Consider the following 26040-nt stretch of genomic DNA (forward strand, 5'->3'; position numbering starts at 1 on the left):
GCCTGTCTGCAGCTTGCGGAACCAAGTCCTAATAGCTGTTCCATGATATCGCATACCATATACTCTTAAGTGCATTATAATCCTCGCGGTTAAATGCTATCTTTGGTATTGCTTTATCAAAACATGTCGAGTAAGGTGTCATACGAATTGGAATACTAACCCCTCGCCAATTCTGGCGACGGGGTTAGCATTCCACCCTTCTAGAGGGACACGACATGTATGTAACTGTGAACCCCGGTTAAAGTTAAACGAAGCCTCAGCTCCACAAAATGGATGCTGCCACCACAGACACGAGTCTGACCCCCTGCAGCTGGGAGTCCTTCCAGCGAGGGGAGCCTGGACAAAGGGTTTCCTGTCAGGGGCGGTGCTAGCACCGTCCCAGGCATGGTTTTGTGTATCCTGGGTAGGCAGGGCTTTACAGGAAGGTGACTGCTGAGTGGCACCCCGGTGCTCACTACGCATAGGCCGGTCTGAACCAGTTCCAGGGGCACACCAGCCCCTGGCCTGGGGAAAGTCCGGCAGGGCAGAGGGGTGTAACCACCCCCTCCTAGTCCCACCCACAGGCAGGACCTAGTCACCGGGTCAGCCCCCTTTTTTAGTATAAAGATGGGAGCGGGCCCCCTGTTCAAATTAGATCATCTTTGGAATCAAGACACGACTTTCTGCGAAAGGACTTCAAGATTTCTTCCTCAAGATTCTCCCTTGTGGCTAAGGAGTAGTCACCCTGCATCCGCGGGCACCATCCTAAGAACACTGCGGTCTGCTGCAAGTCCTTCATCACGAATCCGACGACCCAGCTCGACGAGACCCGGCTTCCCTGGCACCTCTGACCTCTACTCACCTCTACAGCAAAGCTGAGAACCGTGAGTGCGACGAGACCTCGAGGGACCGACTATCGCCAAGACTGCACGACTTCTTTGTAACAAGCCCACCGAGTCTTCCACTGGTGAGTGCTTTGGGGTCCGAGAAGCCCCAACCCTGAGCAGCTCCAGCACCGAAGATCAGCCCTCCAGCATCTCCACGATCTGCGTGGGGCCCTTCTGCTTTTGCGTGCTCACCGCGCTGTGTGGCTACTAGCTGGCTGGCTTGTGGCCTTCTTCACGACGCCCGACGATATCACTGCTGCTGGTCTGGTTGCTCCAGACTGGCCCTTGCTTCCTTGCAACAGAGAAGCACCCCGGACCCTCCTGGTCCACTCCAGACGCCATTTTAGGTCCATCGCGTGGGCTTGAATTTGCCAAGGCTTTGTTGCCCAATCCTGGGTCCAGCGACGCCGACAGCTTCAATCATCGTGGGACAGCTCGCTCCTCCATCCTGGTCGCCGACAACGCCTCCTGGTCCGTAAGATCTGCGAGCACAGCGTCACCCACTCACCTAGTCGAGGTGGCTACCATCCGGTGCCCTCCTGGTGCCCACTGACTACTGGCTAGTAGTCTCGAACTTGGTCCCCTCTGCTTTCAGGTGTCATCTTCCTTCGATCCAGGCTTGGATCCATCGAACTTTCTTCACTGGTCGCCTGCCAGCAACTTCTTTCTTCCAGGTCCGGCAACGAGGATTCCCGACGTCTTTTGAGTCCTATGCAGCTGCAGCCCCTGGGCTAGGTAACTTCGGCATTTCGGTGCCCCAGCATAGCCTCACTATCCAAGGGTCAGGATCCACTTTCGTTTTCTCCCTACCAGGTCGGGTTCGCCCGAGAACACTAACTTTGTCATTACTAGCTACCATAGACTTTGTCCCGCATCACGCGTGAGAGTGCACACTCTGCACCCTAGTCCCCTGGGTCTCCTAGAAGTAATCTAACGATTCTATAGTCAAGTCCTAGCGATTCCAAAGGCTATTAGTACTGTACTTACCTGCTAGTAATTTCGCATTCCACTTTCAGAGTATATGGTTTTCCGTGCCCCTAGGGCATTTGTGTATACTGTGCTAACTTAAGTATTTTCATAAGAGTTTTGTTTTGTGCTTAGTACCCTGTCCTCATAAAGAGTACAGGGCTGTTGTGATTTTAATAAATACACTGTTTATTTTCATAACACTTGTGTGGTGTCCTTTCACTTGGTATTCAAAGGGTATCTGTGTGGTATAACAGCTGGCTTAACACGCCCTCTCGAGTCTTTAGCCTTAGACTGCTCGTATCCACGCTACTAGGATAGCTGGTCTATAAGGTTGACTTACAACCAATCATCAATAAGGGTTGCTGGACTGATACATAGTGTTCACTAGAATAGTGAGCACTGCATATCAGGCCACCTTCTCACAGTGGATATAGGCTGCATTATCTGTCTTTAAATTCTCTCTTAAGTGTCTTTGCAGTTCTGCATTTTTTGACAACTTAAGAGATTATTTTTGATTGCTCCGGGGTCCACGCACATGGGCGGGACTATTCACTAGATTATGACTATAACAGAGATACCCCTCCCGAACTGGAGTTGCAGGAGAGAAACTACTCCTTATATATTATTATCGTAAAAGTCATGCAATACAGCATAACATAAACACCTCAACCCCCGCCCCCGTTGCACTACTCACAGCTGCGTTTCGGCTGCCACCAAATCTCCCATCCCAACAAATCAATCCCTTTGCCACATTTCCAGTCCCTTACCTTAGGGGCCCACATATCAAGGTAGATACACATGCGTCCACCGGGGGCACGGGTCCAATACCAAGCCTCGATAATCTGGCCACCGTTTCCAGATTTTGGGGTGTTTTTGCAGGCAGCCCCTAGCCTTAAATATCGGGATTTCTAACCCCATGCTAAAGTCCAGCCCATTTTTCCAGGCCGAGAGAGAGGGAGGGGCCGTCACCTTCCACAGCCTTGCTATATCTCTTTTGGCCAAGGTCAGCCCCAGCAGCAGTAGATACCTCTTGTATATATGACTTCCTATGCCCCCCATAATATGCAGAATTGTCAATCTTGGTGAGGAGGGGATCTCCCACCCCAACACCTCCGCCAAACAGGCCAACACTCCTCTCCAAAATTTCGTGAGTGCTGTACAGTGCCAAATAGAATGAATTAGGAACTTCTCTTCTTGCCCACAACACAGGCACATTGAGGATGCCACCAGACCCGCCCTCCACAGCCTGAACTTAGTGTAATAAACCCAGGGGAGGTATTTAAATTGAATGAGGCGTAGCCTCATAGATATCGCTGCTCCTCTAGGTGAGGCCAGTGCAGCCATCCAGTCGTCTTGATCCAGTTGGCCCACATCCCCAACCCAAGCCTCTATGAGTTTATCCAGCGTAGTGGAGCTATGAGTGACCAAAGATTGATAAATCTTTGGTATCTTATGCTCTTGCAGATCTCCCATGAAGACCGTGGCCTCAATCGGACAGAATTCAGGGAGAGCCTCTAGCCCCTAAATACTCGGATAAATGGCATGCCAAATTGGAGGTATTTATAGACCTGAGTTCTTGGCATATGGTACTCTTGCTGAAGAGCTTGAAAAGATTTGAGGACCGAACCTCGAATTACAGCCCCTAATGTGGAAATTCCTATATTATCTCAACCTTGAAATCCAGGTAGCGTGACTAGCTGCGACAAACGGCCATTATGCCACAGCTGGTCTCCCTAGTTAGCTTATTCCACCATACCATCTTACGGAGGGACTGTTTCCACACCCGAAACACCACCTGAGTGGCCGACGGTAAAGAAGTACGTAGCGACGCAGAGTATTGAATGGTATGCAAGGTGGACTCCCCCATACACCTCCGCTCCACTGAAAAAAGGACTGGGTATTCTCTGTCACCATACCACCATTCATTAAGGACCAGAAGATGCAAGGCCATGTAGTACGAATGGATATCTGATGTTATATGTTGACTGTAAGCTAGTCCGCAGCGCCACCCTGGAAGTCCTTCTAGCCCACAGGAAGTGACCCAGCGCCGCATTTACCTGGCGAAATCACGAAGGGGGCACCGGGTGTGGATGGTTCTGCAGTTGATAAAGCAGGTGCGGTATTGACACCATTTTAAAGATTGCCAATCTGCCATAGAGAGAGAGGGGCATGTTGCGACCAAGTTTTAATTTCCTCCCTTATCCGTGCCCAAATAGGTACGATGTTTCTCTCCCAGGGGATCCTCATCAATAGTCATAAGCACATGAATATTCCCGCCTATGTGCGGTTCCCTGGAAACACATCACATGTGAAAAACGTATATGTAGCTCTCTATATCTATATACAATGCAGCCTTCCATAGTCCTGCTGAGCAATGTTGCAAGAAATTCTTTTGTACATAAATACATTCCAATAAAGCAGGGAGAAAGAAAGCATTTTAAAACTGCTTCAATATACAGCAGAAATCACAATCCTGCAAGGAAGAATGAAAAAACATGGCCCTCACATAGGCTGCTTTGGAGAAACATTTGTCTAGAAAGCTGAAACGCTAACCCACAGAAACACTCAGAATAAACTGGCACTGTGCCTGTAAGGCAGCCATGACCCCTAGCTTCCCATAATGCCTCAGCGGTGAGAGTTAGGTCACTTGTTCTTTCCGGCTCCTTCTGTCAGGACCCTGGTTACTTCAGCTCTAGCTTTTTTCTGATTTCTGTCAAAAAATACTTCTATTTTGTTGTCAAAACCCTTTTACTTTGACGTCTTTTTGGTGTTGGAGTATTCCTCCTGTTTTTGAGAGAGTTGAGCATTGTTTTTCAGTCAGAAATGTCCTCCCTTTTTGACCCTTGCCCTTCCTGTGGCAAGAAGGCTAAAACAGACTCCCATCCTGTCTGTATTCTATGCCTTCCTCCTGAACATAATCCTAAGACTTGCCAGCTGCTGTCCAAGAGAACTTTGAAAGACCGGGAGAGGTTTCGCCTCTATGGGCTGGCTGAGAAGAGAAAATCTCCTTCTAGAGGCAGGTTACCGATGAAGAAGAGGAAAGAGCGAGCCACCACTCCATCTAGAAGTAAGGTTCCCGTATGCTCTCCATTGGCCTTGGCGCCTCAAATCCCTTTATCGGCAACTAAAATGTTGATGAGAAGACCGTCGAGAGAACACCGGTGGTCGCCGGAGAACACCGGTACGTCTGATGCTCCGCCGTCGTCAACCCGGTGACTATCGGCGTCGAGGAGTCGCTCTCCCTTGGTGCGGGCTCACCGAACGTCGAAGCAGATCTCCATTATTGCCGTCTATTCGGCGTTTAACGTCGAGACAGTCGCCGGGTCACCAGCTATCGGAGTTGAAGCAGACATCTCCGTTGCCGTCAACCAGGCGGCGGTCAACGTCGAGACACGCCTCTGCATCTGAGGCTAGACGCTCATCGCCTCCTTCGTCGTCCAAGCAGCATTCGACGTCGAAGGCTCAATCCTCACCGGCGAGATATTCGACGGCGAGACAAAGAGTGAGATATACCAAACGTCGTTCGACGTCGAGGCGGCGGTCTCTGTCGACAGCGAGAAGTGCCCCGATCTCAACTCCACTGACTTCTAGGAGACGGTCCGTGTTGAGAGAAAGATTGACGTTGAGAAGGATTTCTCCGTCCACCCGCTCATCGTTGAGGTCTCCTGTACGCTATACGTCAAAGGCGAGGTCTATGGGCTCTAGATATTAGACGTATCACCATACGTCGAAGCACACTGAAAAATCGAAGTCGAGGAGACAATCCGGTTCTAAGGACTCACCAGTGATGGTGACAGAGCCGGTCGACGTCGAGACACTGCCCATTGACGTCAAGTTGCTCATCAAGATGCCGATCACGCTCCAGAAGCAGCAGAGATTCCTCTCATTCTATTCGGAGCTCGCCCCAGACGATTGCATCATCACGCAGTGCTTCTGTTCATTCGCAGGAGCCTTTAAGATCACCCCCAAGAGTTTCTCCAAGGGTACAGCGATCTCCTTCCATCCATCTCTCTCACAGATGGCTCCAGCTTCTCCATCATTGGCAGGCAGTGCCCGCAGGTCATGCTCAGCGGCCTACAGACTATTCCAGTCCGCTGCACAGATCACCATTGCAATGTCTCGTGCAGGAAGTGGATAGGTCACCCACCACTAGGACCAGAGAACACCGAGGCAGATCCCCTGAACGCAGGTCGACTCAGGGGCATCGCAAGAGGCGGTGTACACCATCTTGGTCTTGCTCTTTGACACACTCGTCCAAAAGGGATTACTCTCCTACCCTGACAGATAGTCCTCCTTCCAAAGTGTCGCCTATTGATGATGTGAACACCTTTCATGATGTTCTCACCAGAGGAGCTCAAAAGGTAGACATCACCATGTCAGCTCCTCCAACAACCACGTCTATCATTTTCTAGACCCTTCATCATAGGTCTGCAGCTAGGCCATTGCTTCCTTTGGTCCCTGGTATCATCGAGCCAGTAATGGATATCTTCCTCGCTCCATCACGGGCTAAAGAAGCTCCAGCTCGGATCTCAAAAAAATACAAACCAGCTGCATTAGATCCTCTTTTTCTCAAATTGGATCCACCTCCGGACTTTGTCATTATTGCAGCAGCAAAGAAGATACACGCAGTTGCATCTTCCTCCTCCGCTCCTCTGGATAAAGAGAGTAGAGCGCAAGATTCTTGGGGACGGAAGGCTTGTGGCTCTGCAGCGTCTTCTCTTCAAGTGTCCAATGCTCCGTCTCTGCTGGGCCGTTATGACAGGTCCTTATGGGATTCACTGGAGCGTTTCAAGGAAAAACTCCCATGTGAGGATCAACAGGACTTCTCTGAGATCCTACAGGAAGGTGCTCTGGTGGCCAACCAGGTAAACCGCACTGCAGCAGAGGGTGCTTCTCTGGCTGCTCACTCTTATGCACATGGCATATGTGCAGGAAGCTCTTCCTGGGTGCGCCTCACAGCGTTAAAACCGGAGGCACAACAGAGCATCCTGAATCTCCCGTTTTCTGACACTTCACTGTTTGGTGCACACACAGACGAAGAAATGCCCAGGATGATAGCAGAGTTGGACATCTTAAAGGCTGTGGGCCTGGAAAAGAAAAAGGAGCATAGGAGGCGATACAGGCCCTAGAATCGGAAAAATTATGAACAGAGGGTTCAAACCCCTCAACAGTCGCAAAACAAACCGGGCAAGTCTCAGTACCTAGGCAGTCGTTCCTCTAGAGGAAGAGGAGGACATAACGGTAGTCCTCCTCCGCAACAAAAACTCCAGGGAAGCAATGAGTTTCTGCTTCCGCTAGCACCGTTGCACACTCCAGTGAGAGGAAGTATCTCAAGTTACATTCAAGAATGGCGCAACATAACCAAAGATCAGTGGGTGCTGAATATACAAAAAAATGGGTACACAGTATGCTTTTGTGCGTCCCCAAGAGACATGTCTCCGGTAAACTCTTGTCACCTACATCTGGAACTCCTGCGTCAGGAAGTTTCAACCCTTCTCTAGAAACTAGCAATAGAAGAGGTTCCTCCTGTACAGAGAGGAAAGGGAGTTTACTCAAGATAGTTTCTTGTTCAGAAAAAAGACCAGCCGAACAAGTTCCGACTTATTCTAGACCTACGTTCTCTGAACAAGTTCATCAAAAACGAGAAGTTTCGAATGTTGGCGCTCCATCAAATATTCCCACGTCTGAAGAAAGGCGAATGGATGTGTTTGGTGAACCTCCAAGATGCGTACTTCCACATTCCAATCACAACACAACATCTCAAGTTCTTGCGGTTCATGGTGGGAACAAAACATTACCAGTTCAAGGTCTTACCCTTTGGCCTAAAATCAGCTCTGAGGGTATTCACGAAATGCATGGCAGTAGTAGCGGCAGCATTACATTGCTAAGGCCAGTTCGTGTATCCATACCTGGACGACTGGCTGTTGAAGGGATCATCTCCTCAAATGGTGCAGGAACATCTTCACATCTGCCTGGATCTCCTTCAATGCTTAGGCCTGCATGTCAACCTGGACAAATCGGTTCTTCAACCGACCCTATCACTCAGCTATCTGGGCGCCAACCTAAACTCCAACCTCGGAAAATGTTTTCCTTCGGAGGAGAGATTGTCATCAATGAGACACAAAGGCAACATCATCCTTCAAGCTCATCAGCCATCAGTAAGACAGGTGGCTTCTCTGTTGGGGTCGATGGCCTCTTGCATTTTTCTCATACCAGACGCCAGATGGAGGATGAGACCGTTGCAACAAGATCTCGAGGACAAATGGAATCAATCTTCTGTTCAGTGGAACAAGATTCTCTTTCCCACAGCAAAGAAGTCCATTCCCTGGTGGCTGCAACCACAGAACCTTCTGGTGGGAGTCCCTTTTCATCAACCTTTGCCACAACAATCCCTGATCACGGATGCATCGCTTCAGGGTTGGGGAGCGCATCTGGGTCATCTGTAAACTCAAGGCAGATGCATCATATCAATATGCTGGAACTGCGGGTGGTTCATTTAGCCTTCAAGGCATTTCAGCCATCCATTCAGTCCGGATTGATCCTAGTACAAACAGACAATACAACCTCCATGTATTACTTGAACAAACCAGGTGGAACACGCTCTCGCCCTCTGTCTCTCGAATCCCAGGCGATCTGGCACTGGCTGCTAGCCAGGAACCTATCGATCATGGCAGTGCATCTGCTGGGAGAACAGAAGTGGTGAGCAAAAGCCCTCAGTCGTCACTTCGAAGAGTAAGAAGACTGGGTGCTCAACGACGAAGTGGTGGCGGACATCTTTCATCAACGAGGTCATCCTTTCATCGACCTCTTTACAGACGATCAAAACAGAAAATGCCACGCCTTCGCATCCAGGTTTTACCGACCAGGAACGAGGGGGAATGCTCTTTTGATAGACTGGACAGGGACGTTTGCATACGCCTTTCTACCCCTCCCTCTGATTCTGAAGGTTGTGGCCAAACTTCTCTGATCCAGAATGGCTATGATCCTCATAGCACCATATTGGCCTCACCAATGGTGGTATCCGGACCTGTTGCAACTCCCGGTTCCCCCGCATCAGAGACTTCCGTGCAGGCCGTACCTTCTCGCCAAAATGGGAGGTAAGATTCTGCCCCCCAGCCTTCCCTCACTCAGCTTGGCAGCATGGCTCCTGAAGTCCTGCAGTACGGACATTTGAACCTCCCTCAGGATTGCATGGACATTTTCAGGGAGTCAGATACCTTTCACAAGAACCTCATACTCTCTTAAGTGGAAAAGGTTTTACTTGTGGTGTATCTGTAATGGTTGGAGTACAGTTAACAGGCAAGAAGAGGTAATCTTGCCATATCTAGTCAACTTGGCCAAATCTGGTTGGAAGTATTCATCCATAAAAGTACATTTGGCGGCCATCACAGCATATCGTATCAACTTCAGATAGTCAAGGACTCCCTACAGGGGTTGAAGAAGGTTTATCCTCCTTTTCGACCTCCTTCTCCTCCTTGGGAGTTGAATCTAGTCTTATCCAAATTGATGGGTCCTCCATTTGAACCCATTCATAAGGCCACATTACAGTACCTTACTTGGAAAGTAGCCTTTCTAGTGGCAATTACATCAGCATGCATTGTGAGTGAAATACAAGCACTTTGTTCTAAGGAACCCTATACAGGTTTCCACCATAATAGGGTGGTTATGCAAACTCACCCTTCCTTCCTGCCCAAGGTTGTGTTTGTGTTCCATGTTAATCAGACAATTTCTCTACTCTCTTTCTTTCCCAATCCTACTACACCAGCGGAAAGGTCTCTTCATTTGCTAGACCTTAAGAGGGTTCTCAAATTCTATTTGGAGGCAACAAAATCCATTAGAAAGACTGATCAATTGTTTGTAAACTATGGCTCTGTTAGAACAGGCTTCCTAGTTTCTAAAAGATCCATTTCAAGATGGATAGTATCTTGTATAAAGTTGGCCTGCCAAATCGCGAATAAGCCTCTGTTTGCCTCCTCTAAAGCTCACTCTACTAGGAGCAAGGCTGCTACGGTTGCATTCCTACACAATGTACTGATGGCTGAGATTTGCAAGGCTGCAACTTGGAAATCGGTCCATACGTTTACCAGACATTACTGTCTGGATTCTGACTCCAGGGCAGATACCCAAGTGAGCCAGGCCTCCTTGAGGAATCTGTTCTAATGGTAACCTATTGGAGTCTGTATATGCCTTATGGCTGCTATGTATCTTGATTGTACTCTGTTTACTTGCCCGCAGGATGAGGGGATGGACTTGCTATTCAATTCATGTGCTTATGACTATTGATGAGGATTCCCTGGAAGAGAAGGATGCGTTACTTACCTGTAATTCTAGTTCTCTTTCAGGGGTATCCTCATCAAAGTCATAAGCAACCCACCGCCTCCCCGGCAAGTGAACATGATGCATACATCTCTTTGTAAAATGGTCTGCGGGTATCCGCAAAGAACAACTGACCTAACTGTCACCCTTGAGGCATGATGGGAAGCCAGTTTATTCTGAGTGTTTCTGTGGGTTAGCTTTTCAGCTTTCTACACTAATGTTTCTACAATGCAGCCTATGTGCTGACAATGTTTTTTCATTCCTCTTTGCAGGATTGTGATTTCTGCTGTATATTAAAGCAGCTTGCAAATGCTTTCTTTCTCCCTTCTTTATTGGAATGTATTTATGTGCAAAAGAATTTCTTGCAACAATGCTCAGCATGACTATGGAAGGCTGCATTTTGTTTAATTGTTATGTTAATTAGCTTTGTATAGCGCTGGTTCACCATCGGGTATCTTCGCGCTTCTACACAGACAATGCCTGTAAGCTAGTGTGAACGAATTATTTCGTAGTCGGTGCCTCCAGAAACAAGATAGTCTTGAGTTTTTTCCTAAACGGAAGGAGGACTGGTTCCTTGCGCAAATTTTCAGGTAAGTAGTTCCAGAGCTGTGGTATCAAGGTGGAAAAAGCTCTGCCTCCTTTAAGAGAAGAATGAAAGCGTGGGGTGACCAGGCTGCAGGCAACAGAAGAACAAAGAGTCCGAGCAGGGATGTAACTCATTAGGCGGTCCTTGATGTAAGAGGGGGCCTGACCATAAATGGCCTTATGGGCAATGCAAAGGCCCTTAAACTGCTCGCTGCCTAATAGGGAGCCAATGTAATTTCGAGAGCAGTGGAGAAGCGTGAGCCCGTCTTGGTAGATCAAAAATGAGGCGTGCCGCATCGTTCTGCACAACCTGCAGTCTTCTTGTCAGTTTCCAAGGGAGGACGATGTATAGGGCATTCCCATAGTCTAGCCTGGACAGTATTGTAGCAGAGACAATTGCCTGTAGAGAAACTGTGGTGAGGAGGGGGACAAGTTTCCGCAAACACCTCACTTGATTGTTCATTGAAAGTTCGGTATCGATTTTAATACCCAAGCTTTTTACCACTGGGACTGGAGTAGGGATGACTCCCAACTCCCGTGCCCAAAACAGGTCACACCATGGGCTATTGGTGTGTGGGACAACCAGAATTTCCATCTTATCTGGGTTTATTTTAAGTGAGTTGTCAGTCATCCAGCTCGCTGTAAAGCGCAATACCTCTTGTACTTGTTCCTGAGTAACACTGGAGTTGTTAATCCGTACAAGGAGCTGGGTGTCGTCTGCATAATTGATGACCTGGCAGTCCAATTGGGCCAGAGTCTCCACCAATGGTTGTAGATATAGATTGAAAAGCAAGGGGGACAACGCCGAGCCCTGCTGGACACCACAAATCAGGGAGCCGGTGAACGATACGTGATCACCTAACTGCGTCCGATTGGACAAGAAGGATTCAAGCCATTGAATGGCAGGTCCCTCTATACCCACATTGGCAAGATGGGACAAGAGGGTTTTATGGCTGACCGTATCGAATGCTGCTGTCAGATCTATTAGAATCAGGGCACTCGATACTTTCGTGTCAGCCATAACACTCATCTCATCCAGAACAGACAGCATCACCAGTTCCGTACTATGATGAGCTCTAAAGCCAGCCTGTCTGGGATGTAGCAGTCTATGTTCCTCAAGGAAGGTAGAAAGTATTTTGAGGACATGTTGTTCAAGTACTTTAGTTAAATATGGGAGCTGGGAGATTGGCCTATCGTTTTTAAAGATAGAGGCATCCACTTTTGGCTTTTTAAGTAGGGGGATAACTCTAGCCTCTTTCAGTGCGGGAGGGAGAGAGCCTATTTCCAGGGAGGCATTAAGTAGCTTGAGAATAGAACCTTCTGAACTGGGAGCAGCCAGTTGAAAAATTCTCAGAGGGCACGGGTCTGCTGGCGAACCTGATTTCACCCGGTTCACAAGAGGGAGAAGAGATTGAGCATCCAAAAGGGGAAATTTAGCAAGGCGGGCTTCAGGGGAAAGGGGGGCTGTCAGTTGAGGGGAAGAGCCACGGCTAATTGAAGAGTTCTCAATTTCTAGTAGAATATCATCAACTTTTTGGAGGAAAAAGGCCTGGAAAGCGTCGCAATCTATAAGGGGTGGGGGCTGATGACTTCGCCTCCGTTTTTTGGCTGAGTTCTTTCAAGATTTTGAAAGTTTCTTTTTGCTTATTTACAGCTAGCTGGATTCTGCCCTCGTAGTATTCTGCCTTTCTTTCTGTGATGGCATGTTTATAGGAGGAGAAGACAGATTTGTAGGAGTGGAGGCCATCTAGCTTGTAATTTTGCCGCCACCTCCTCTCAGCTTGACAGAGGTTTTTTAAAAAAATCCCTAAGTAGATCATTGAACCAAGGGGTGCCATGGCCTTGGTCTCTGATTTTTACCTTTCTTACTGGTACTATTTGATCCAGGGCGGAGCGGATGATAGCCATAAGTTGGTCATTTACCTGTGCCAAGGTGGCTGGCTGGGGATTAATGCTAAGGACTGTATCTAGGATAGCAGCTAGATGGCTTGCTTCCACCTTTTTCCAGTCACGTACCAGTCTCCAGGCTGGTGGTGACTGTAATGGCTGACTGTCGCTCGGAACCCAGCAGCTGACTAGTGAGTAATCAGACCAAACACAAGGGCTAATTTTTATTAGTATAGCCAGTGGCTGCGATGACCAGATAAGATCAAGAATGTGGCCTTTAATATGTGTAGGGCTGTCCACCAATTGACGGAGATCTAGTGCTTTCATAGCGAAATCAAACTGACGTGTGCTGTAGGATCCTTTTGAATGTTATCCCAGTGGAAGTTAGTCGCCTACTATTAATAATCTTTTGTAGCGGGTGCATAGATCCGTAACAACTTCCATGAAAAGGTCAGTGAAAGTGTGGGAGGGCTGCGGAGGGCGATAAGCTACCATAAGTAGGAGGCAAGAGTTTTTGAACAATATTTTAACCCCTACTAAATCTGTCCCCCCTTCGTCAGGGGTCACTGTAACATCCCGCCGCTGATCTAAAACGTCCTCGATATATATATCGAGGACGTTTTAGATCAGCGGCGGGAACTGTAACATCCCGCCGCTGATCTAAAACGTCCTCAATATATATATCGAGGACGTTTTAGATCAGCGGCGGGATGTTACAGTGACCCCTGCGAAGGGCTAGTTAAGCCCGAAATGCATTGGGCAGTAACATGAATAAAAGCTGCTTTTTATGAATAACGCTTCAGTCGTGTTCCTGATGAGGTCTGGATGGGTACATAAGAAACTTGGAAAAAGGCGCGCATTTTTTCGTGTGGATTAACATCGTAGCAGGAGTAAAAGGAAGTAACATTTAAAGTCAAATGAAAAAAAGTCAAGATTAAGCAAGGAAATAAACACGCCTGCAAAGGCTAATTGTTGCTGTGCACAGGTGTGGGGAGAAAGGTCTCCCCTTGTATCAGAGTTTCTGTCTAAATTGTGTCATTTGGGCATGACACTGAGCCAAAGTTGCACGCTAAACCGGATTACATTTGGATTAAACGGAGAAAAGTTGGAATATTATGGTGTGCATCCCACCCCCGACGTTTCTTTATTGTCATTTACATTGCCATTAGCTTAATCTCTAGCAGTCACTTTGCAGTCACTCTGCACTCCCTAGCACTCCCTCAGTCACTCTGCACTCCCTAGTCACTCTGCACTCCCTAGTCACTCTGCACTCCCTAGTCACTCTGCACTCCCTAGTCACTCTGCACTCCCTAGTCACTCTGCACTCCCTAGTCACTCTGCACTCCCTAGTCACTCTGCACTCCCTAGTCACTCTGCACTCCCTAGTCACTCTGCACTCCCTAGTCACTCTGCACTCCCTAGCACTCCCTAGTCACTCTGCAGTCCCTAGCACTCCCTAGTCACTCTGCAGTCCCTAGCACTCCCTAGTCACTCTGCAGTCCCTAGCACTCCCTAGTCACTCTGCACACTCTCTACTCTGCACACTCTCTACTCTGCACACTCTCTACTCTGCACACTCTCTACTCTGCACACTCTCTACTCTGCACTCTCTCTACTCTGCACTCTCTCTACTCTGCACTCTCTCTACTCTGCACTCTCTCTACTCTGCACTCTCTCTACTCTGCACTCTCTCTACTCTGCACTCTCTCTACTCTGCACTCTCTCTACTCTGCACTCTCTCTACTCTGCACTCTCTCTACTCTACCAATAGCACTTTCCCACCTCTCAAAGACCAGCAACCCTACTCTACTAAAAGCCTAACAGAGTAGCCGTCACAATATCACAAGCACTCACAGACAAGCACCACACACTACCAGCAGCACTAACAACCCTCCGAGAGTAGCAGTCACACTATCACAAGCAATCACACCCCTCACAGACTAGCACCACACAGTACCAGCAGCGCTAACCCTCCGAGAGTAGCAGTCACACTATCACAAGCACTCACACCCCTCACAGACTAGCACCACACACTACCAGAAGCGCAAACCACCCTCCGAGAGTAGCAGTCACACTATCACAAGCACTCACACCCCTCACAGACTAGCACCACACACTACCAGCAGCACTAACAGCCCTCCGAGAGTAGCAGTCACACTATCACAAGCACTCACACCCCTCACAGACTAGCACCACACACTACCAGCAGCGCTAACAGCACTCCGAGAGTAGCAGTCACACCCCTCACAGACTAGCACAACACACTACTAGCAGGGCTAACAACCCTCCGAATGTTGTAGTCACATGCAACTAAAAGCCCCCCCATCCACCACAGACTAGCAGTCACACACAACTGGAAGCATATTCACTCCCCTCACCGGCTAGCATCCACACGCTACCAGGAGTACTTTTACACATTAGCAGTCACACATTACCTTCACACCCCACACAGATTAGTAATAACACTACCGGCAACACTCACACCCATCACTACTGAAGCACACCAAGTAGAAAACACACTTTTCTAATATAAATAGAGGTGCATAGTACAAATTCGCTTAATAAAGCAAACCTATTTTAATGAGGCAACCAAGCACTCACAAAAACAATGAAATGCCTGTATTGGCAGAATGTTAGTAACGGTTTCTATAAATGGTGGACATTCTTAAAATAGTGAGACCTACTGGCTTTGTCTATGCTTCTTATTGTTGAAGTCCGGTTGTATTCATCCTCGCTTCTGCGTATGTCACTCTAGTTCTAGTGGTGCTGCTTTTACACGCAGGAGGTATTAGCGCTTCGGAGGTGGTGATTCCGGGCTGTACTGACAGAAAGAAGCACCACGCTGGGATTGGAGGATGGAATGGCACGTCACTCTGAGCAGCATCTTTTCCATGTTAACACCTCGCGTTGCTTACTTCATTCTTAGATGGGGAACTAAAGCACTCCAGGAATTCCTGACAGAACATGCGCAAGCACAGGCAACAAGCACTGGTAAAGGTAATAGGTGTGGATTTCTCAACGTTTTCAAATACATGTGCAGCACTGCAAACTTGGGAAATGATTAAAACAAAGAGCACAGAGGTACGAGGCACAGAACGAAGTAAGTTGCAAACAGAGACTCCACAATAGTCTGTGTACACCTGTCCAAACCGACGTTCGCACGGTAAAGCCAGACCAGTGCTCGTTTTATACCCGAAAGAGCAGCAGGAAAGATGACCACAGGATCTATCCGATGTCGCATGTACCACCAACAGAGTCTATAATGACGGCAGTAATTTAAGCACAGCCACGGCCACAGAGAGCAGCTCTGCAGAAGGTTAGCGCTTTGGTTCATAAGCAAATGCAAATGGGTTACCAAGTACACTGCACCCGAGCGCTCACGGCTGCCTGTCCCACAGGCTGCGCTTCATTGCGGTCCGACATAACTCAGGGCACGCGCAATTATAATTTTGCACATTTCATTAAAACGCCATCTCCATAAAGGCCACCTGGCGTCCTCCGTCTGTACATGCGAGCAGCTTGTTCTCTGCTAGTTCACCCGGACAGATTCACATGATATCGTAGCAGATTCATGGGCCTCATTTCACAACCTCGTAGGCTTTCATTACCAGGCTCCGGGAGGAAGGCAGGACCACACGGAGAGCGGGAGGGGGGACGGCGGGAGGAGGGACACGGAGAACTTCAAAACTCACCGGACTGCTCCCAGGAGGGGGCGGGGCGCTTGCGGTGTCCTTCCTCTGCCGGGGCCTGGGCTCTCTTCTCGGGTGCCGCGGGCGGGGCTCTCCTGCACCGGTGCCTCGCTGGCGGCCGCACTCCTTTCTCCCGGGCACTTTTCCCCTGGCATGGAACAAGCGGCGGCGGGACTTTCGGCTTGCTTGCGGCCCGGCCGGACCACATTCGGGGGCGTTCCCGGCTTTTGGCTTACGTAGCCAAAAGCCAAAAATTCTCGGGAACGCCCCCGAATCTGGTCCGGCCATGACGGACGCCTCTCTGTTCCAATGGCTAGCCTCCATTTATGGAGCTAGCCAATGGACCAGAGGGCGGATTCCCGAGCAACATACTGTACTCATTAGATTTCTCCTGCGCAAAAGCTGCTTGCGCAGCTTTTTTGCAGTCGAAACCTAAAAATGAGCGTTCCGTGCAAGTTCATAAAAAGTGCAAGATTGTAAGTTTTCGCGGCTACTTTTCTTTTCGTCTTGAACAAAGAAAACAGCACTCACGGGAGTAGGATCAGCGTTTTTATTTTCGACCCTTTGAGCACCAGACGCTTTCGGCTCCTGCCTTTGTCAGTGGTACCTGACCACTGACAAAGGCAGGAGCCGAAACGCGTCTGGTGCTCAAAGGGTCAAAAATAAAAACGCTGATCCTACTCCCGTGAGTGCTGTTTTTTTTGTTCAAAACGAAAAGAAAAGTAGCCGCGATATTAGCGAGGCACGCCCCTCGCAACACGCACCCGTGCTTGAGTGCATGACCTGGCGTAATGAGGAGCAGCAATATATATATATATATATATATATATATATAATATGCGTGTATATGTATATATGCGTGTATATATGCGTGTATATGTGTATATATATATGTGTGTATATGTGTATATATATATGTGTGTGTGTATATGTGTGTATATATATAGGTGTGTGTATATGTGTGTATATATATAGGTGTGTGTGTGTGTGTGTATGTGTATATGTCGCGCCCTATCCGTAAGACTTACCATCAAGCAAATGAGAACCATGTGTGGCAAGAACGCAGTGCAAACAGAAGACAAATATTCCCCAATATCCTCCAACCCCGCCCCATACCTCAAAACAGCTGAAGTATATGTTGCGGCGGAGATGGCTTGCGGACACCAACAAGGGTCCAACGCTCTCCCCCTCCAATGGATCCCTAATAACCTCCCCATAGTAAACAGAGGTTCCCTTTAACTAGTGCAATTCGAACAGAGGTAATAGCCCCTGCCCACGTTTTGTTGGTCAAGACATAGGACACACGTCCCCCCATGCAATACGTCCTGGTGCTGCTACGATGCCGAAAGTCCCCTGCCGGGGCACCGATTTAGATCGATTAGGGTGACTGCAGGATTTGGAGCAGCGCCTCGATCTCGACCTCCTGGAGCCTTTGATCTTGGGTTTGGGTGGCCTGCGGACGACCTTACTGGGCGAGGAATCAGACTCCAACCTGGGCGGCGTGCGGCACCGGATCTTAACCGTTTCATCCGTCCAATTAAATACATCCTCTGGCGATTGGCGATTCAAAGAAGAGAGTACTGGACTGATACACCACCCGCAGTTTGGCTGGATACAGCAATCCGTATGTAAGTTTCAGCTCATGGAGATGGGCCTTAGCAGCCATGAATGATTGTCATTTCTGCTGGACTAGTCTTGTATAGTCCAGGAATATGAGAATGCGAGTGTTTTCGTACAACAGAGGTTCCTTGATTCTAGCCCGTTGTAAGATTGCATCCCTGTCATGGTAATTCAAAATCTTGGCAATGACAGGCCTCGGTCTGGCACCCGGGGCGGGTACTGCATCGAGCCCTATGTGCTCTTTCAATGACAAAACAACCGGACAGCGACTCCTGAGGGAGCCAGTTCACCAACCACCCAGTGAGGAACTGTTCCATTCCCCCGGCCCCCTCCCCCACCCCTTTGCATCCTTCAGGGAAACCAACGAAGCAGAGGTTTTTTCTCCTGGCCCTGCCCTCCTCCACCCGCGAGGCCAGGCCTCTGGTGATGGACTCCAGTGATGTAACCTGTTTCTGCAATGTTACTACTGAATCATCTACTCCCCTGTCTCTGGTTTCGGCCTCAGTAATGCACTCCACTGTATTTCGAAGATCTTGCCTCTGAAGAGTAACGTCGGAGCCCACCTCGCCAATCTTTGCTTCCAGTGCGGCTCTAGACTGTGTGATGGCTGCCGTGAGCGCGGTATTGTCTGGGGTGACCCCTTGTGCCCCTCCCTGATCTGCAGCAGAAGCACCCAATCCAGTGAAGCGGTCCAACTTGCTCTGCTTGGCAGATCCTCCCACTGGTTTGTCTTTTGTCATGATGGCGTTCGGACGCCCAACTTCTGAGATTAAGGTTTCACATCCCCCTAGTCAGACCTCCAGCTGAAATCACTGTGACTCTGTACGCCACCTGCCGATCTTCTCTCACGCTGTCTCAGATAATATCCGTTGCATCTTCAGGCCTCTTGCAGTGCAGGACGCGGGTAGAAACCTCCTGCCCACAAGCCACACCCGGCACTATCTCGGTCGCTTCTGCGGACAGTCCAGACACCCCCCAAATGGGTGGCCTGCACTGGAAGAGGGTGCCAACACCCCCTCCCCTAGGATGGCCTATTGATTAGCACTCCCAGACCTGCTCCCGCCTTTGAAATGCATTCAAATCTGGCTCCCCTCACAGGAGAGGGAGCCGCCCCGACCCCCCCCCCCCCCCAGCCCCCCCCAACCCTCCCCTTTTGTGTGGATCCCTTTGGGACCTGGATAGGTGGGAAATTAGCTAGTCACATATGCGTGCCCCTCCCATACTTTCTACAGGAAGTAGTCCTATACGAGGCGTAATGACCCCAAGAGTATGTAGCCTGTTGGCTACTACCCTACACTCCCCTTACTCCCCTAAATTGAGTAATTGGGGGAGGCCCTGGCACAAGAAATAAGATCTTGCCAACCTGAAATACAAAGGACGTGAGGAGCTGCATCTTCTGAGAACTGAAGACCCAGCTACTGACCTGGCGCCAACCCTGCCAGCCTGCCTACTGACTTGGGCAATTGTGCCAAAAGTCAACGTGTCCTGCAGCTGCTAAGTCCCCAAAACCGGGGAGAACTGGCAGCACTTCACCCAGGAACCAAGACCTCCAGAGAAGTAGAGGACCTGCCAAAGACTCCTGTGCGGACTTTGTGACTGCAGAAACCCGACGACTAAAGACCCCACTACACTAGTCGCTCCAAGCCCAAGTTGAAGTGGTACGCCAGCAATCCAGAGATAGTCCACCTTTGTTTCGTCCACAGTGAACTCCAACGTTGCCTGCAGCCTTAGCACTCAGGCCCCCTCTTCTGCGACTTCTCCCTATAAGAAAAACCCAACGCCTAAAGACCCATCTTTACCTGTCGCCCCTGGGCAGTGGAGAAGTGGACCAAAGGTTTCCCTAAGCCCCCCTGTTAGTTCTGCCCAGCTGGCCTACCAGTCCGAGCCTGCAGCCTCTTTACACGAAGCCCGATCCCCATTGAGTAACATTGGGCACTCAACTCTGTTTTGCACCCCTGCACCTGGCCGCTCCTCTGTGATAAGGAAGCCTAAGGCTGCTAGACCACACTACCCCTTGGAAGGGCACCTTGGAATTGTCATAGCAAGCCCCCCGTCAACTCGTACGGGAACCCCTGGACTCTTTACACAATATATCTCATTTTTATATAATCATATAAAGAGACCGCTTCCTACACCCACCCTACCACTAAAGAGAGCATTTAATGTTTTGCCTCTGTAAACCAATAAGGGTTGCCTTGACTCTCTGCACAGTGTACCTCGTTTTGGTGTGCTATATAGCGAGCCAGCTTCCTACAGTCTCCAATTGAGGAAAAACACCTCTCCATTCCCAGACCATTGTTTCTGCTTTTGGAGCAATTTTAGCACCTAATTCAGGCCAAGTACAGGTTGAGCGGTTACTGGAGAGCTAATGCACATTTTCCTCCAGGTGCTTCAATCCAGGTAAAGGGAGCTTTCTTAAAGTTACATTTCCAATGTATTTAATATAAATTCGACTACCGTTAGATTGGCTTGTTATTAAATATAGAAATAAGACTTTGAATGGAGGCTTTAGCTGCCACTGGTCAAAAGTTATGGAATTAAGTGTATAATCCATGCTTTGACTCTTCCTATGTGCAAGCTACAGCCTGGCTAGTAACTATCTTTTTAGGCCTAGTCACTTGAGAAACCTGCAATTTTTAATACTACAAATGTTCCACTCTTAAATATTATGCACCCTACCTTGTGTGCAGCAATGTGCGCTTAGGGGTAATGTATTTAATATTTAAAATCATATTTTCCTATCTGTCAAAAGGGTGATTTTGACAGGTCCGGGATGCTGGGGTCAAGCTGCTGCCGCCGCCGATAGGCCAGAAGCCATGTCCTCACTGCCACTATAGTTGGTGGCACTATAGGTCCTGTAGTCAACAAGTGGCATGTAACTTTCTATACCAGGTGTGTATTCTTGCACCATAAACTATGGCCATATAGGAAAGTTAAATTTGCCAATCAAGTTTTAAGCCAATGTATACATGTTTTAGGGGTCGGACCGCATACACTAGGGACTGTATAGCAGTTTCCCAATGTTGGAGTTCATGGTTACCAGCACGTGAGTCTCCAAACGCAAATGAAATACTGAAACTGACCACCTAAAATGGGTCACTTTGCTACACTAATTACATTTTATTTTCCTGTGTGATGGTTAGTTTTATGAATGCTCATTGTGGCTTTCACTCTTGACAAATCGTATAGAAGATTTCCAAATAAGGGACCAGAGTGCGACATGCAATTGCAGCCTTGTGATTTATGGAGTGTGAGAGAAATGCAAGCAGCGTATTTTCGTTATGGCACTGTTTGAAACAAATTCTGCATTATCAAAAAGAAATAGTAATTTGCTTTTAACAGTCCGTGGGTTTCGGTAGCAGTGTCTCTGCACTGACTCATGGTAATACGTATATCTTGACCAATTAAAATTTTATTGTATATGACTAAAAGCTTCAGAGCAGTAGAAGCACACGCCTGCTACTTTGCATTATACATTTTCTTGTGGTTTGTAATGCCTATATTTATTCAGTGTATAAGGCTAGAGAAACACAGTGGAATATTCTTTACTGGTTTAAGGTTTAGGAAAGGTGCGCATTTTGCTTCATTTAGACTGTACCGCCCTACCAGGCTGGATACACAAAGTGCTTTCCTTCTATGCTTTACCTTGTTTACTATCGGAATTTCATCCCTTTGATGTTTAATTCATGCAAAGAACTGGAAATACCCAACAACTGCAGCTTCAGGAGACATTTACAGTAGTCCTTATTATTAGAAGAGGAATCCAGACTGTAATGAGCACTGTTGAACCTCAAGCTAAGTATTCCTCGAAACATCACATTTAGAATAAATATGGCTGCACGCCTCACGAGACACAGACCATTAGTTAACTTTGGTCTTCCCACACTCAGCTGCATATGGTTGCCTGGTCATTGTGGATCCTCTTGAAAATATTCTGGGGTCCAGAGACCATCTGAGTACAATGTGGATAAAACCACCTCAGGTGTAGGGGAGATATGTACAGAGTACTGTAAAGGTGAGTGCACAGCATAAGGCACAGAGGGGAATGTGTACGTGTTTTGCAATAAAATGTCTTGTCTGTTGCAGGGAACCCCAGGGAATAATTGCTTGCTGCAATCCCATACCACCTCTTGTACGACAACAGCTCAACGAACTGAACCTGCTCATCCTGCAGGCCCGAGAGATGCCTCTGCTCAAGGTGAGTCGCAGCTCGGTGGCAGGGTAGAAGGATGGTGGTCATAGCCTCACGCCTTCTTGATGTACAGAATGATGGCTACAGCCCTTACCATATAATTAGTGCAGCGTGGTGGCTCCAAAGCATGAATACCAAGGTGGCTCTGAAGTGTAAAGACAAAGGAAATCCTAATAAAGCAGAAGGGAGCTGAATGATTTGAGGGACTTATTTTAAAAATCTCCTAAAAAATATCTTGTTTGTGGAGGTTGATCAACTTGTCAATAGTAGACCAGCTCAAAGTGAAAGTGAGGGCAAAAGTATAAACTAAATTTAGCGCTAGGATTCAAAATAACCCTTGACGAGTTCGTCTTGCCAGCCATTTTGAGACTTTTGTTGCTGATTCTGCAGCACATGAAAGTTTGATATCAATATACGTAGCACTATCCCGCAGAGCTGGGTCTCACACTCTGCAAACCTTGGAGCCATATTTCTCTTTTCCTTTTCCATGCTCTCTTTCTACAACGAATTACCCCACTGCTTCTAAATCATATACTTCTCTGTCCTCCTCATCTACAAGTCCCTACCATGAATCCACCTTGCTTACTCCTCTAACAAAGTTGTTATTCCATGAGTGGTAATTCCTACTTTTTGCTTACACCATATTACACTTTCTCTCCCACTCCACCCACACCAACTCCTTCTCCACATTACATTTTTCTTTACACTTTTCCCTACAATACCTCTCTCCGCAGCACCACAAACCTCTTTCTTGGTCAGTCCTCTACTCCTCATATGTCCCTGGCTACCTTTTTCTACTGCCACCATACTTCCCGATATGTGCTCCACTTCTCTCCAATACTTAACCACTCTTCCTCCACTATCGCTCTTCCTCTCATTATCAATGTTGCCTTTGGCCCTTCTATGATGTTACTCTCAAAGTTCTGCTGTTGCTAGCTTCAGACTTCGCTTTTCTTCACACCCCCAGCACTGTCTCAACACAGTTTTTCTTGGAGTTGACCTGCTTTGTCTCCTCTTACTCGACATGCAAAGATGAGTGACTGCAGCACTGTCACGTCACCCAATTTTGTGATTTGAAAATCTTGGGATGAGAAGTATCTGTTGTGTGAATTTCTGAGCTGATAATAAATGACTAATTAGGTTTTACTTTTTTCAAACCCTATAGTCTGAAATTCAGTGCAGTGTAAAGAAGCGAGGACCAAAGCCAGATACTGAGGTAGGAAATTCCCCCCTCCGTAGGGGTGGGCACCTCCTTTTTTTCCTTTTCTTGAACCTCTGAGCATGAATAGTTCTGTATAGTTTATTACTTCAATGATTTCTTGATATGGACAATGGGCATGAACAAAGTTCACTCAATAGCTGTTTGTGACAATTTGAATTGTTTTTTAGAGAGATATGCCTCTTATTATGCACATAATTAAGCAAACAATGGAGGTCTATATGATTAACTCAAGACAGAAACCAGTTTCGGAAGCAGAGTTGTCTGCAGTTGTAAAACAGTTCTGCCTTCTGTGTCTTACACAGCTGTTGCCTTGCTACTGCTGAGCCCTCCCTGTGCACATGGCTTGGCTGCTTCATTTTATTATGTAACTCCTTTAACAACACTTCATTCTTCTCTTTTGACTTAGAGAATCGAATCTTTTCTGTTCAGCCCTCATGATGGTTCCCAGGCACCTTTCTATGAAGTCCAAAACTTCTCTAGCTCAGGTAAGACAGCATAGTCTGATGTTTTGCCTTCAACAAAGAGCATTAGTACATGGATATTGGCATTTAGTGCAGATCATCCTGTGATTTTGTATAATAAATTGGAAAAACTAAGATCAACAGGAGTATTCCAGACATGAGATTTTCTAACCGTGGATGTATAGAAAGTGCAAAAAGCCTCAGGAAGGGGCTAACCTTTCCAAGAGCCTGTTGTATAGAGGTCATGACTCTGTTATGGTATTAGCAACAGGATATTAAGTTATGGACAGAGACATGGTTCCATGTGACCGCAGTATAAGAACGGAGATACTGAACCTCTGATTGTATGCCGGGGGGGGGGGGGGTTGTGGCAGTAACACAGTTCCATCTCCTCACATATTATAAGATACTGACTAGACTGGACTGCATTAGGGACTTGAATCTGGCAAGTTGTCATGTAAGAACTGTTTTGAGTAGTAGTTGGGTGATACACTAGGATTTAGTGTGGGAGTTTGGTGGAAAATTGCCACTTCAGGACTGATACTATGGTGAAAGTTTGAGCATACCAGCTGAGGCCGTCGTTGTGGGGCAGTTTCAGGATGCCATGTGAGGATTCAGATCAGTGTTGAGGTGCTATTGGAAGACTGATGTAACAGACTATTGTTATGATGTGAGATCTATGTTTGCAAGTCTTCAGCAGAATGACATTTAAGAACGGAGTTTAATACATAGAAGACATTCCATTAAAGGTCTATATTGTAGCAGAGCAGTATGCATTACGGCTGGTGGATGGGAGGGAAAGCATAAGGATTCCAAGTGAGAACTGGGATGTTGAGGCACTAGAAAGATTCCTTGCGAGCGCCTAGAGGATGATTAGCAAATAAAACCATGGATCTGACGCAATTTCTCTGTTCTCAGAACCAGCCCTACCTCTGAAGCGGGGAAGTCTCTTTTCTGAGGAGGATGAGGAGGAAAAGGCCCCACTCTCCAGCTCCTTATTTGCCCGGGCCAGCATCAGCATATTCAGTGTGAGTACTCGCCAGGATTGAGGTGTCTGAAATCTTACATGGGTCACTGAGTGTGTCCAGAGATGCAGGTATTGCAGGATATTTACTTGATACACAACCTGTAACCAGAGGCATATGAGACCTATGGTCTGTGGTAGAGACCCATTTAAGCAAAAGGACGATGAGCTAAAATCAGAGTGCCTCTGTTAGTAGAGCAGTTTCCTTGCAAATAGAATCCTATTCAATTTGAGCCATTAATATGCCTGACCAGGGCTAGTGATGATTTTAAATCGTATTTGTTTACTTGTAGACCCATATGTCCTCTCTAGTGTCCCGTAAGGGAGCCGGAACTGCCCTTTTTTGATTGCTGTTTACTCTCTGAAAGGCAAAACACTTTTTTAAATTTGAACTCGACACAAACATTTCTTATGTAGTTTGTGCATAGAAATAATATGAATTTGGAAAAAATTCTAAAATGTTGACATTTACATAAGATTTGTAAAAGTAATCTCTAGCAATTTATTATTGTGTCCTAGAAAGTAGGCTGCTGGTATACATTTCCCAGAATGTTCTGGATTCCAAATGGCCTTTTCACCCCCTCAAGGCCATCAATTATTCTGGAGGGATTTCTGGTCAAACCTCTCCTTGTCTGAATTTGCCATCGTTCATCAAGTTAGTTAGAAATTTGGCACAATTAAGTAATGTTCATTATGCTCACTAATTGTGTCCAGTTTACCTCCTGCCCAGCATAATGTTGTTAATTTACTTTTTCCCCTCTGGTGTTATCTTGAACCCCATGCAGGAATACCGACTCTTATTAATAGAGATCTGTGAATTGACTGCCTCATACCCATTAGGCATTTAATTAATTCTGTGCAGAACGAAACGTGTTTCTCTGTAGGTGGTAGGCACCATACAATATCATTAAGTTAAGTGTTGTGGCTGCAACTCCTTGCATTTATTTGGTGAGGGTTCAGGTCTGCAAATGTAGCACTCACTTGTTGCTCTGGTATACAAATGCAGTTATGTCTAATGCTAGTTCCTTTACTGTCCAGAATTTCCTTTTTGTTTGTCTTCCTGTGTTCAAGAGATTATTCAACAGTAACAATTTTTATAGAGTTTTATCATTTGGGCCCCAGAAAAACATGCTTCTTGTTGCTAATGTGATTGTTTATTTATGTGGTTAGTTTTGTATACACATTTAATTTGTGTTCTAATTTGTGTTT

At 47.3% G+C, this 26040-nt stretch overlaps 1 protein-coding gene across 1 annotated transcript in view; it reads left to right on the forward strand.

The window, feature by feature from the left end:
* EXOSC10 (exosome component 10) overlaps positions 1-26040 on the forward strand; it is a 289910-nt gene that overhangs the window by 141560 nt on the left and 122310 nt on the right. The window contains exons 14-17 of the mRNA XM_086921318.1: positions 22019-22130; positions 23290-23340; positions 23753-23831; positions 24726-24835. Of these exons, the coding sequence (XP_086777444.1) occupies positions 22019-22130; positions 23290-23340; positions 23753-23831; positions 24726-24835 (352 nt within the window). The remainder of the gene's footprint in view (positions 1-22018; positions 22131-23289; positions 23341-23752; positions 23832-24725; positions 24836-26040) is intronic.

This window comes from Lissotriton vulgaris, chromosome 5 (genome assembly GCF_964263255.1).
Source record: "Lissotriton vulgaris chromosome 5, aLisVul1.2, whole genome shotgun sequence".
Classification (NCBI taxonomy): domain Eukaryota; kingdom Metazoa; phylum Chordata; class Amphibia; order Caudata; family Salamandridae; genus Lissotriton; species Lissotriton vulgaris.